This window comes from Pelmatolapia mariae, linkage group LG22 (assembly GCF_036321145.2).
Source record: "Pelmatolapia mariae isolate MD_Pm_ZW linkage group LG22, Pm_UMD_F_2, whole genome shotgun sequence".
NCBI classification, from domain to species: Eukaryota; Metazoa; Chordata; class Actinopteri; order Cichliformes; family Cichlidae; genus Pelmatolapia; species Pelmatolapia mariae.
The window spans coordinates 18,366,067-18,378,108 of NC_086245.2; the positions used below are offsets into that span (position 1 = coordinate 18,366,067).

General features: G+C 41.4%; 1 protein-coding gene across 4 annotated transcripts in view; it reads left to right on the forward strand.

Annotated features, from left to right (window-relative positions):
- The window catches only part of spire1a (spire-type actin nucleation factor 1a), a 33,735-nt gene that overhangs the window by 19,044 nt on the left and 2,649 nt on the right, over positions 1 to 12,042 (forward strand). Inside the window, exons 4-17 of one of the 4 annotated variants that reach the window (XM_065470894.1) lie at positions 602 to 727; positions 3,427 to 3,501; positions 3,672 to 3,836; positions 3,966 to 4,052; positions 5,265 to 5,394; positions 6,197 to 6,238; positions 7,575 to 7,622; positions 7,936 to 8,090; positions 8,601 to 8,682; positions 8,774 to 8,916; positions 10,091 to 10,114; positions 10,875 to 10,904; positions 11,545 to 11,682; positions 11,794 to 11,864. In XM_065470894.1, the coding sequence (XP_065326966.1) occupies positions 602 to 727; positions 3,427 to 3,501; positions 3,672 to 3,836; positions 3,966 to 4,052; positions 5,265 to 5,394; positions 6,197 to 6,238; positions 7,575 to 7,622; positions 7,936 to 8,090; positions 8,601 to 8,682; positions 8,774 to 8,916; positions 10,091 to 10,114; positions 10,875 to 10,904; positions 11,545 to 11,682; positions 11,794 to 11,864 (1,316 nt within the window). The remainder of the gene's footprint in view (positions 1 to 601; positions 728 to 3,426; positions 3,502 to 3,671; positions 3,837 to 3,965; positions 4,053 to 5,264; positions 5,395 to 6,196; positions 6,239 to 7,574; positions 7,623 to 7,935; positions 8,091 to 8,600; positions 8,683 to 8,773; positions 8,917 to 10,090; positions 10,115 to 10,874; positions 10,905 to 11,544; positions 11,683 to 11,793; positions 11,865 to 12,042) is intronic. The other 3 variants (XM_065470897.1, XM_065470899.1, XM_065470900.1) reach the window with 3 other exon arrangements.

The following is a 12,042-nucleotide window of genomic DNA, read 5'->3' on the forward strand; positions in this document are numbered from 1 at the left end:
TTCTCAGGTGTCATATCACCTTTTATTTTCCCATCATGACAAGAAGGCGGCTGTTTGCGGAGTCAGACATTTTTTCAGCTTGCCAAGCCCTTTACCTGAAAATGAAAATATGCCATCCATCTGGTTCCCTATTGTTTTTTTGGAGATTATTTGACAGCGCATGCATAACTCCACCAGGTAACTCTTATTGTCACAACAATTGGACTCAGATACCACGCAGGTCAGAGCTTTAAATGGTGCGCAACCAGTGATTGTCAGGCGATGTTGTTCCAGCTGGTCAAGCAGGTTTAGTGTTATTTTTGTCAAGTTCCCCAACATCACACGATGTCTTTAGCCACGCATGAGGCATGACTTTGAGAATTAAAATGCCCACTTTGGTCCAGATTGGAGTTAAATTAGTCTCAATAGGGTTACAAAAGTGTACAAAGTGTATGATCCACAAGCATAAAGACGATTTACAAATGTACATAAAGGTTTGTGTGTAATTTGGAGTACTGACAAATGTGTGCTTCAATCCACACACAGATATAAAGCAGCTTTATTGATTGTTTATTCCATAAGCACCATTATATGTAATACATTGCATTCTTTGCCTCTACAGCTATGTTCTTCCCACCTACCCAGTCCATCAGATGCCCCCAACCATTACCAGGCTGTGTGCCGGGCTCTGTACGCTGAGAGCAGAGAACTGCGCACTTTCTTGGAGAAGATCAGGAGTGCCAAGGAGGTATGAACTTTTGATGTGTGACATTATGACGTTATTGCTAATTTAAGTGCAGATGAGTGCGACCGTCTTCTGCACTTACTTATTTTAAATGTTATCGCTACATTTGCAAAGTTGGGTGAACTTTTATGTAAGTCACTCAAGAACTAAGAGGGCACGTCACAAATTTCTCATATTACAAACATGAGCGCTAAGAAAAACTGATGGACAGAACAGACTGTGAGAAAGGACCAAACTCTCTTCTAACCGTTTTACCACTCTGGTTTGGTACATATGTTTGCTTAAACTGCTGGAATAGGGATCTATTCGGCCAACAGACTTATTGCTGGGGAAAGAAAATCCCAGAGTGGTGCCCAGAAGCAGAAACAACAACAGTCCACGAAGTGATTATAGTACAGATTGACTGAGACGGTGGGTGTCCCTGGATGACCCTCTTGTTAGGCCAGCCGAGAGCTCGAGTGCTTGGCATAACTTAATTCTGAATGGACGTGTTCTGGCATCCTCTCTCAAGTAGCTGTGCTCAACCTAACAGGAACAGTTGTGTAAGCAGGATGTTTTTACTGGAGTAGCTGAGAATTATTAGGGTGGAATACCCACTTGTGCTGTTTTTCCTTTTCCGTTTTCTTTTTAGATAACTGCTATGTGAATTTGCACTTTTATAATTAAACTCAGTCAAGGTCAATGAGCAGCCTTTAAGCTGTTTTAGCTTCTATCTCACTTAAAGCCAAATTTCTTGTGATTTTATTTAGAGTAATATAAATTCTTTTTACAGTCATGAGGGGGAAAAACTATTCTCAGTTGAATAACTAAATATGCCCTTACTGCTTCCATATTAAGAGGTTAAGTAGTAGGAGGCAGGTGCTGCTAATCAAATGCTTTTGATTAACTGATCATCAGCAAGTCTTAGCAGCCCTAATATATTAAAAAAAGAAAAGGAAAAAGAGGTTTTGCCAGTTTCTGGTATGTGTGTTAATACAATGGCATGATCTTCCCAGGAGTGGATGTCTCAACAAATTCACTCCAAGTTCAGAGTGCATTGCTCAGAGAAAATGCAAAAGACCCAAGAGCTATGTCTCAGAGTTTACAGGCCTCAGGTGGTATGTTCAACCTTAAACCTTAGTGTAGTGCAATTAGAAAAAGACTGAACAAGTATGGTCTGTTTGGAAGGGTTGTCACAGAAAGCCTCTGCGCTCTAAAAAGATCATGTCTGCACAGCTTTTCTCCAAATGTAGACAAACATCTCCACTTTGTCTCATCTGTTCGAAAGTATGTTGTTCAAAAAGTCTTGTGTTTTGTTTAGATGCAGCTTTATAAATATAACACAGCATATGAGTGCAAACGACTAATACCAACGATAAAGCACTGTGGAAGGGTGACGGTTTGGGCTTGTTTTGCAGCCACCTGGGCACTTTGCAGTCATTGAGTTGACCATGAACTCCTCTGTGTACAAAGTATTCTGGAGTCAAATGTGAGGCCACCTGCCTGGCAGCTAAAGCTTTGCTGAAACTGGACAGTGATCCCAAGAAAATCTGCAAATCTAAAAAAAAAAAAATGGCTGAAAAAGAGTCAAGATGCTGCAGTGGCACAGACCAGATTGAAAGGCTGTGGTGGGATCTTAAGAGAGAAATAAGTTTAAGGAGACCATGTAGCAAAGCCAGAAATGGTAGCTTTGCTGTACAATATGTACTGTAAACACTAGCTTCTGTATCAGGCATGATTCATGCAAACAGTCTTATGTAAGACGGTGTGGTTATAGAATCAAGTTTAACTTTATTACAGCAATTTAAAGAGCTTACGGGATTGCATCAGACCACTGGTGTATAGGGGACTGGCTGTAGCCTTAAAGGCCTCTGGATGATTGCTAATAAGCAACCATACACTGTACCACACACATCACAAATGCTTACAAATTAGGGAATAATCAGTTTTTCTTTTAGTTTCTCTCACCGTTTCAGACTTTTCTTTAACAAGATTGTGAACCGCATTCTTCTCTTGGGAGCCAGCCAGACTAGAAACAAATGTAAATGTATTGAAAACAGTGTCACTGACTCACTAAATGTTATCATCGTTCAAAACAGGAATGACCCCAGGGAAGTGAAGGTGGGAGATGCATATGCAACTTTCATATCACTTTCACTGAAAGACAGAGGTCGGAGCAGTGGGAGTCGGAGGTTAAAATATTACATAACAATATTTTTTTCCCCTTAAGGACTTCTTTCTTTGATCTAAAACTCTGGTGTTATGGTAATTTGTCATTTTTAAATTGAGATTAACCAGCACAGAAAAAAGATAGACTGTATCGGACATGTCAGGAATGAGGTTTATCTTGAGCAGTATCACAACTGAAGTAGGTCACCCAGAACAGTTCTGCTTAACAGATTCAGCAGTCACATATTAATGGCAGTCATTAGTTGTTCATTGACCTTTTTGGGTCGGGTTGTCCCCCCCCCCCCCCCCCCCCGCCATCTGGCATAATTTCGATTTCAAGATGAGAAGGATCCGCCTGGTCATGTGAATCCACATTTATTGATTAATTAAGCAGGCTGCCATGAGATTATGGGTAATATGCCTAGGACCTTAACCTAATATTTTTCTGGGAGAGAGTTGGGCACAAGTTGAATATCATCACTTTGCTCATTTTCTGTCTCATTTTTTCCCCCTCGCTAACATTCCATGTTATCCCATTCTGCTATCTTGCCTAGAACCTTCGGAAGATGGAAGGGGAGACTCAGGAAGAACCTGTTAAAGACCTCAATGAGCTGCAAAATGCAGACTGGGTAAGAAGATCTACTTTGTGCATCAAGTATCACTTTAAGGCAGGAATGTCAAACTCATTGTACATCATGAGCCACATGGAGCCTACTTTGATCTCGAGTGGGCCGGACCAGTGAAAGGCATTGCAAATGCATAAGTGCATCACTAACCGTGCCGCTTGTATTCCAATCAGGCACGGTTCTGGGTACAGGTGATGAGAGATCTAAGACATGGTGTAAAGTTGAAGAAGGTCCAGGAGCGCCAGTACAACCCACTACCCATAGAGTACCAGCTCACACCCTACGAGATGTTGATGGACGACATCCGTTCAAAACGTTACAAGCTGCGAAAAGTCATGGTGAGGGTGTTTGGAGTTTTTTTTGTTTTCGTCCTCTGTGTAGTTCAAAGACAAGCGATGTTTTTGTTCTGTAGTGTGACGTTCCATTTTTTATCACGTCTTCATGTTATTTTTAATGTCTTCTCCCAGGTGAATGGGGACATTCCTCCACGGTTAAAGAAGAGCGCACATGAGGTCATTCTGGAATTCATCAGGTCACGACCTCCTCTCAACCCTGTGAGTCGTACAGAACACGGTGCCAGTAATTAGTATGGAGGCTCAAAATCAATAAAAATGCATGAATTCATTAATTTGCAATTACACACAATAATATTGTATTTGATAAATAGCAGTATTGTGTGTGCGTGTTACAAAAAAAAACAAATGATGTGTGTGTGTGTGTGTGTGTGTGTGTGTCTGTCGTGTCGTGTCGTGTCGTGTCTGTCATGTTGTGTCGTGTCAAAATATGTCCTGTTTATTTGTTGCTTGATTAGCTCTCGGTCACACAAAACTTGAAAGCAGTCAGTAACCAGGCAACCACTGGTCAACAGGAAAGCAGTTGGTGAGTGGTTGTTCACGGTCGCTAGGGAAAATTGGTTGCAAAGCCATAAAGCTCATTTTTCTGCAGTTTTCCCATTTTAGTGGTCCTGGTTCCCAGGGCGCCCACTGCCTGTCTCTTAAGTTGGATTTGATCTTAGTTCTCTAGTGATCCCTTAATGGGCTTTAGCCATTAGCCAGTCAACCAATAGTACAATAGTACCAATTGTAGTATGCTCAAAACACACTTTAAATTATAGCTTGTTTAAGCTGCATCCATGATAAAGTAATTATTTTTTTAGTGCATATATAACTTTGTTTAGGAAAAAAAACTTTTGAGGAAAATAAAAAAGTAAATAAATAAAATGACAGATATAGAAGCAAAATAAAGCGGACATATTAATGTTGCATTAAAACAAACAAATCTTCTGTTGTTATATACTAGATTTGACTGTTTTAATGACATCAGTTTAATTATTGAATCCTTCATTTATTTCTTACAAAAAAAAAAGGCTCGGTCCTTCGTAGCATTTGTCATGTATGTAATTGGTATAGTATTTAAGTATACCTCATGTACTCCACTTTCAGTACAGTAAAATTGAACTTGGACAGTGATGTGATAATTGTCGTCTATATTCAGCACAGCTGTGAAAACGCTCAAGTCTGTGACATCAATATTTGGTTGTCACTTATGATACCAGTACTCTGCCATACATGATGCTGCAGATGCCAGATGGCTGAGTGTGAATGGTGACACATGCAAGTCTATCATTGCATAAAGATGCTTTTAGCTAAATGATTAATTTTGACTGAGAGAATCGCTGAATGACGTCATCATGCACTCTTTCAGAGCAGAGGTGTGAGAGGAAAATCTTGGTAATCAAGTACGCACTCCTCTGATTGTCACGACAGGTCTCTGCTCGCAAACTCAAACCACACCCTCCGCGTCCCCGGAGCCTTCACGAGCGACTGCTGGAGGACATAAAAGCGGAAAGGAAGCTGAGGCCGGTTTCACCCGACATGATCCGCAGAAACCGCCTGGGTAAGATGACGACCGACACAAACCCACGCTCAGAAATGATTCTACTTACGGCCTGACATATAAGCACGAACTCACACTGCTCTGACTCACACACAAATGTATTGATCTTTAGAAGAAATCTCTCTGGGGGAGCATTGTTAACTTTCTGCATGACAGCTTTCAGTGAGCCTAACCCATCCACTCAGGACATAAAACATTATCCATGAATTAATCATTCTTAACTGCAGCTATCATGAGTACTCTAACAGCCTGCTTCCTGCATCGATCTCCTCGCTTTATTAAAGGTGTCAGTGTTTAAACAAGGATCATGCTGACTGCAGCTGTGAGCCTTCATGTGTTTAGTATAGCTGTTACTGCAGTTGCCCAAAGATGCCCAGGTCTCTGCTTGTGACCTTAAGTGACATTACTCATTATGTAATGCCAGTGCCTTTTGAAGTGAGCAGTACATAGGTCGTAATCCTCTTTTAGTATATAATGGTTATACATGGACAGCTGAACATGGTTTCAATTAAAGCTAAAAAAAACAGCAGTCTTTACCATCCAGTGTTCTGTGCAGTTCATAGACCACTCCCTTTGTAAGTGGCTTCAGTAAACTAATGTTGAGTTGTTGCATAATCGTACATATGGGGCAATTCTGTTAAACTGTTTATGAAAATCTGAGATTATGGAGCCGTTGTGGATGCATGGAAGTGTTAAACTGGGATGATTCTGACATCATCGTCCATTATAACATTTTCTTTGTTTTCTATTTTGCTTCCTTTCTTTTCTTTTTTTTCCTCCCAAATATGGGCATATCTGTCAGTCATGCGACCCCTTAGCATGTCTCACAGCTTTGACTCATCAGGTAAAGTTCATGTCACCTGTTATGTTCTATCCTATTGTTGTGCCCGTGTTTTATTCCAGGCTATTTTTTAGGACTTAGATTCTTGCTTCTCCCTGATTTAAACACACCCCACATACTTCATGCTTGTGTTGTACAAGTGCATTTATGACACACTACTGTCACTTACTGGCTGTTTATTATAAAGACACTTTCTGAAGGTGAGAGGAAAGATGGGTCAGCACAGTGCACCTTAATCTTAGGATGCGTGAAACTGTGTTGGTAATGTTCTGTTGCTGGGGTGATTTTTACGGGCAGCCTGTGGACACATTAAACGTACAAACTCCAGAGAGGGAGGGCATATATTTTAGGGGAGATGCTAGTCACAGAGGCTGTCTGTGGTATAGCTGTTATGAGATGGCAATTGGGCCAGAGCCAGTAAAGTGAGATTACAAATCATCACTCTCTCTACGGCTTGCCTCCCCTGCTGGTCATCCTAATCCTCCCTCTCAATGTGAAAAGTGAAAGAATTATGTAACGCTGCTGTCAGCAGTCTAACCCCTTAGATAAATGGTTGAGAATGGGAGATGAAGGTTTGAATGTAGTGTTACAGTTCACGAGGTGACCACAATCCAAATTATGTACGAGAATAACTTTTAGCACTGTGGCTGCACTCATTGTCTTTCCCTGCTTCCTCCCCCGCACTTCCCTTCGTACGCCTCTCCCTCTGTGCTTTCTAGTTTATGCACAATGTGTTTAAGCTTTAATATAGACCACTATCGCACAGCGTCCTGTTAATTCACACCCGGGGTCTGTACTATGAAGCGGGCTACAACTGTGATCACGCAAAGCGCTGTCAGTCACAGGTTTTCACGTCTCCAAGTCAGCCCAGGTTTTCTGATTCCAGCTAGAGGTGGTTTAATTTACATAGAGCTGCATACTTCTCGCAAGGATAGATGGATATCGATATAGATATATAAAAATATACAAAAATATAAATTGTGAACCTCATTCTTCATGGCCCACACTCTGAGACCCACTGGATTAATGTGTCCCTGAGATTTACTCTTGGGTAAGGCTGTCTTAAGTTTATTCTTCCAGCTGCAACCCAGGTGGTGTTAAAGGCTCAAGTAAAGAACACATATTTATTAAAACTACAGGGCAGCCTTCCAGATCTTCTCGGAACCCCCCCCCCCCCTAGAGTTACCTTGCTAAACCCGCAAATGCTGCTTCATTGTACAGGCCTTCTGCTCTGACAGATGCTTGTCGCTGTCGAGTCCTCCCCGTGGTTCTAGTCTGGTGTTTGTTAATGTCTGTGTGAGCTCCGACTGAAGGTTATATTCCCTTAATTCATCTGCAGGTGCAGGGAAAAGCATCAGCACTCCTCAGGACTTGTTCCGCAGCTCAGGTAAAGCACACACTGGCTGCTGTGTCGTGGCAACTTTGGAGTCTGTGTGACAAGCAGGAGTGTCGTGAAAATGAGTGAGGGGAAATTGAGGAGAAAATCTGAACCATTGGCATGTGGCTGAGGTTTATCTTCCTCAATTCTGCCTCTGTGGTGTCCTGTCATAACACTGTAAAGAAGTCTTTATAACCAGCTACTGAAGGAGCTGACTCGTGATGTGTGGTTCATGTGTACATGTGACATTTGTAACGGTGTCTCTATTTAGTATGTTGGACGCTGTATCTTCCCGCTTTAATCGACTGTGTTTGACCCACAGACACTCCTGATGCTCGGAGGAAGTTGACCTGCAGCACCCATTCGCTGTCCAGCAGCATAGCAGGACCAAATCAGGGTGGCGGGCAGGCGCTTAGCCAGAGAAAGAGGGTGCTCAAAGCGCCCACGCTGGCGGAACTGGACGGCTCAGATTCCGATGTAAGATGTCTGACTCTTATGATTGATTGTGACTGATCATGTGTGTCATGTGACTTAATCAGAATCTTGGTTATTATGCCAAAAGAGCAACAAAATTATACGCAGTCCCATTTTGTGCAAAGAAAGAAAACGAACCATCTTAACTTTTTCATGCACAAAATTAAAAAGGAGAATTTCTAATAAACAGTATAAAACAAATATTTAAAAAAATAGATATGTATGTGATGGCTTCTTGTGCTCAGAGCATCATTATGTCTAAAAGAATCTTATTCCACAATATTGCTATAATATGGTTAAAGTGACGTTCTGATTTAGCAGCTAAGCTCTCACAATTATTAATGACACATTAATAACAGGCACACAAACTTGATTGTGGTAATTATGAATTTTTGATGAATTGACTTCAACAAGCTCCTTAAAACTATCTCAAAGAAGACCAACGTGCAATTCAGTATTTAAAATAATTTAAAGCTTTTCACATAAGCTAATATGTCGTTTTCTGGATGACAGGAGGAAACCACACGGAGCAGCTCCAGCATGTCCACGTCTTTGATAGAAGACACGTCTCCTGACTCCGTCACAGCCACGAAGGGTATTAACTTTTGAACATGGTGTATTACACAAATTAAATGTTCCCTCTCTGGCAGACTTTTTTCATGCATATTTGTGTCCCATGTCTCCAGCTCCTCCAAAGTTCCTGCCTGTCTCCGCCACCCCACAGCCAGACAAGCGACAATCTTCACAGAGGCGGCACTCTATTGAGAAGGAGTCCCCTACCAGTGTCAGGCCTTTCTTACCACCATCCAGACAGAGCTCAAAGTCTTTGGTACGTTACCTTGTGGAGGCTATTTCTATTGGACTCTCTGTTTATGACAGATCTTTATCATCCAAGTGATTTTAATTTAAAAAAAAAAAAGCACCTGCAAGAGCTGCAAGCACGCCTAAATGTATTTTTAATGTAAATAGAAATATTACAGTAAAAGCAGATACTCGGAAGCATTTCTGAATGCAGTTCATGACCCACCAGTTGGAAATATGCAGTCAGTTGGATGAAATATCAGCCTCGCTAATCAAAACGAATGGAAACCCATTATTGTGGTTACATCGACTAACAGCACCAGACGTACAATACGTCTGTTGAATTTACTCCTGTCCTGTGACCGGCCATTGGTTTGCAGTGAGGTCACTGGTTTTCTCTGACTCTGAGCTTGGTCCTATGATTCTAGTGAAGTTGATAGATCTAATTGAAAGCACAGGACAGCGATGTATGAAGAGGATTTAGGTCCAGTTGGTTTATTCTCACTATTTATGCATTTCCTTTTTTTTTTTTTTTTTTCCCCCTCAACACTGCCAAACCCAGAGGTTCTAATTAAGCCAGACTCGACTCTTAAAAAGTCTGTAGTGCTGCATGTCAAGAATTAGAAGGCTTTCACAGAGAGAACTTCATATTTTAAATCTTCAATCCCTAATCCTTTCCAGAATCTTTCATAATTAGTGACAAATGTTGCTGATTCTGTTGTTTCCATTAAGATCTGTCCAGTTGACAGTAGAAACAACAAACGGTGACGAGATTAATCTAAGACATCTTTGATGAGTCACTTTTAAAAGTTGGAATAAAAAGTTACTGTTCATTAATACTAGCATGTTAACTCTTTCTCCCTCAGATGCCTGCTAGGGGTAACCCTCGTTTCTCTTTCTGAGTTAGTCATTTTGTTCTGGAAACAGGTCTGAATAAGACAAAAAACTGCTTGAGTGTGCATCAGAAGTTGGCGAGAGGGATTTCTAACTGTGCAGCTTTTCCCTGGTTTAAAACACCCTCTCAAACATGCTTCATTCACATAAGAAGCTGAAGCTCTTTAGTTAATGTAGAACAGTCAGGTCTTTGTTGCATCCCCTCCCTTTCTCGTACTCCTGTTATATCTCATTTACATGTTTACTCTGATTAGCCATCTTCTTCCAAAGACTCACTTTAAATTATTTCCTATTTTCAAATGCTGCAGCTAATGACGGATCCCAGTGGAAAGGTAACTAGGTCAATTTCCTGTTTATCGATTTATTTATTTATTTATTTTTGCAGTGTCCATTAATCCTAACAATTAGTACTAAGGAATGCATGCATGCACGCAAGGGAGAAAGTGATTTAAAGGAATGCCATCAAGGTTGTAAGATGCAGCCTAAAGCCTATCACTATATCCGGCTTCTTCAAAGCCGTTTTTTATTGCTAGATGTACTCTGTGTGGTTTAGTTGAGGGAGCTGGCCGTATAGTGTGCGCAAGAGGCAGCACACAAGCTTTATACTAGGATTTGGCAGAGACCGAGGTCTATGTGAGGACACCTGATTGGGTGAAGTTCAGGTGGGCAGCGGATGTGTGAAAGGATTTTAATGGAGTGAAAGGAAGGCTGCAATGTCAGCGAACAGCCTTCCTTTTGAGGGGTACATTGAGATCAAAAATGAAATGTCAAGCCAGATGTATTTGTTAAAAATTAATTAATCCTATGTGCTCATGCACGTTTGAATGTGATGATGTAATCCAGAAGTGTGGGGTTTTTTTTGTTTTTATTTTTTTTGTTGTTGTTTTTTTTGTATATCTTTTTATTAGATTTTATGCTTGGTAACAACGTTGGCTGTAAGCTGATGATGTAACTGACAGACTCTTAAAATACCACCTAATGGGTTCATACAGTTCTTGTATTAAATTTTACTGAGCGTACTGTGTGTGATTAGCTCGTTGGAATATAAGGTCCTGCTTCTGTGTAAATGTCCTGTTCCCTGTTCCTGGTCAGGTGGATGCCGGCAGTGGCGCTCAGGGCTCGGTATGTCGCCACTACTGCAAAATATCAAATTGTATCACCTCCAAGCACTGTGTGGGGAAACCATCCTGAATGGCGTCTAATTCAATCGGCTTGTTTTTTAGATGAATGGGACCTTGTGTTGTAACTGCTTGAGTGAATGCAACATCTGTGGTGTACTGAAAATAACTCAGGGAAGATTATATATGAGGCGAGATCTTATATAAGCACTCAATACCAGCAAATGATGATCAGTAGATGTGCTCCCTGAGACATTTTCACCCCTGTGGACTTCTTTTGTAAAACTCCAAATGAGATCTCAGCTGGCACCATGATGGGGGATCCTCTTACAGATTGTTTCCTTGGAAACATCTGGTGAATAACAGGAGCTCAAAACATGTTTTTGACAGAGAATAAAGCAAATCTGGATTAAAGTAAAGAAATCCAAGAGTTGTGGTTCCAGCATGGGAGGTGTTGTGTTGCATCACATGGAGGTTCTGCATTTATTTTCACAGCGGCGGTGTGAAACTTCCATTCTTACATCTCGTTGCATGTTTAGGTGATGTGGTGTGAAGTGGGGCATTTTTGTTTGGGTTTGTCAAACACATCACCGTCTGTGTGTTTGTGAGCGTGGTTTGATGATGTGACGCACGTTCCCCCGCAGGAGGAGTTCTGTTATCCGGTGGAGTGTTTGGCTCTGACGGTGGAGGAGGTGATGCACATCAGGCAGGTCCTCGTCAAGGCCGAGCTGGAGAAGTTTCAGCAATACAAAGAAGTCTACAACGCTCTCAAGAAAGGAAAGGTACAAAACCACTTGTAAACTTATGGTTTTCTCTCAAACCGATAATTTGTCACATTGATTTGAAACAGTAGTGCACCTTCCTCACCTCAATTTTTGTCCTCCCCTGTCCAGCTTTGCTTTTCTTGCAGGATTAAAAGGTTCTCCATCTTCACCTGGTCCTACACCTGCCAGTTCTGCAAAAGGTAATTTGAATCGCTGTTAAAAGGACAGCTCGACTTAAAGAGGGAGACTCCAACATTTAAACAAAGTCTGTATTTGACACTGATTTCCACCCCAAATTTATAGTCTTCCTGTTTACGTACCAAACGTACCCAATTTCCCTCATATCACACAGCCACATGCCCAGCCCATCCTGGCTGG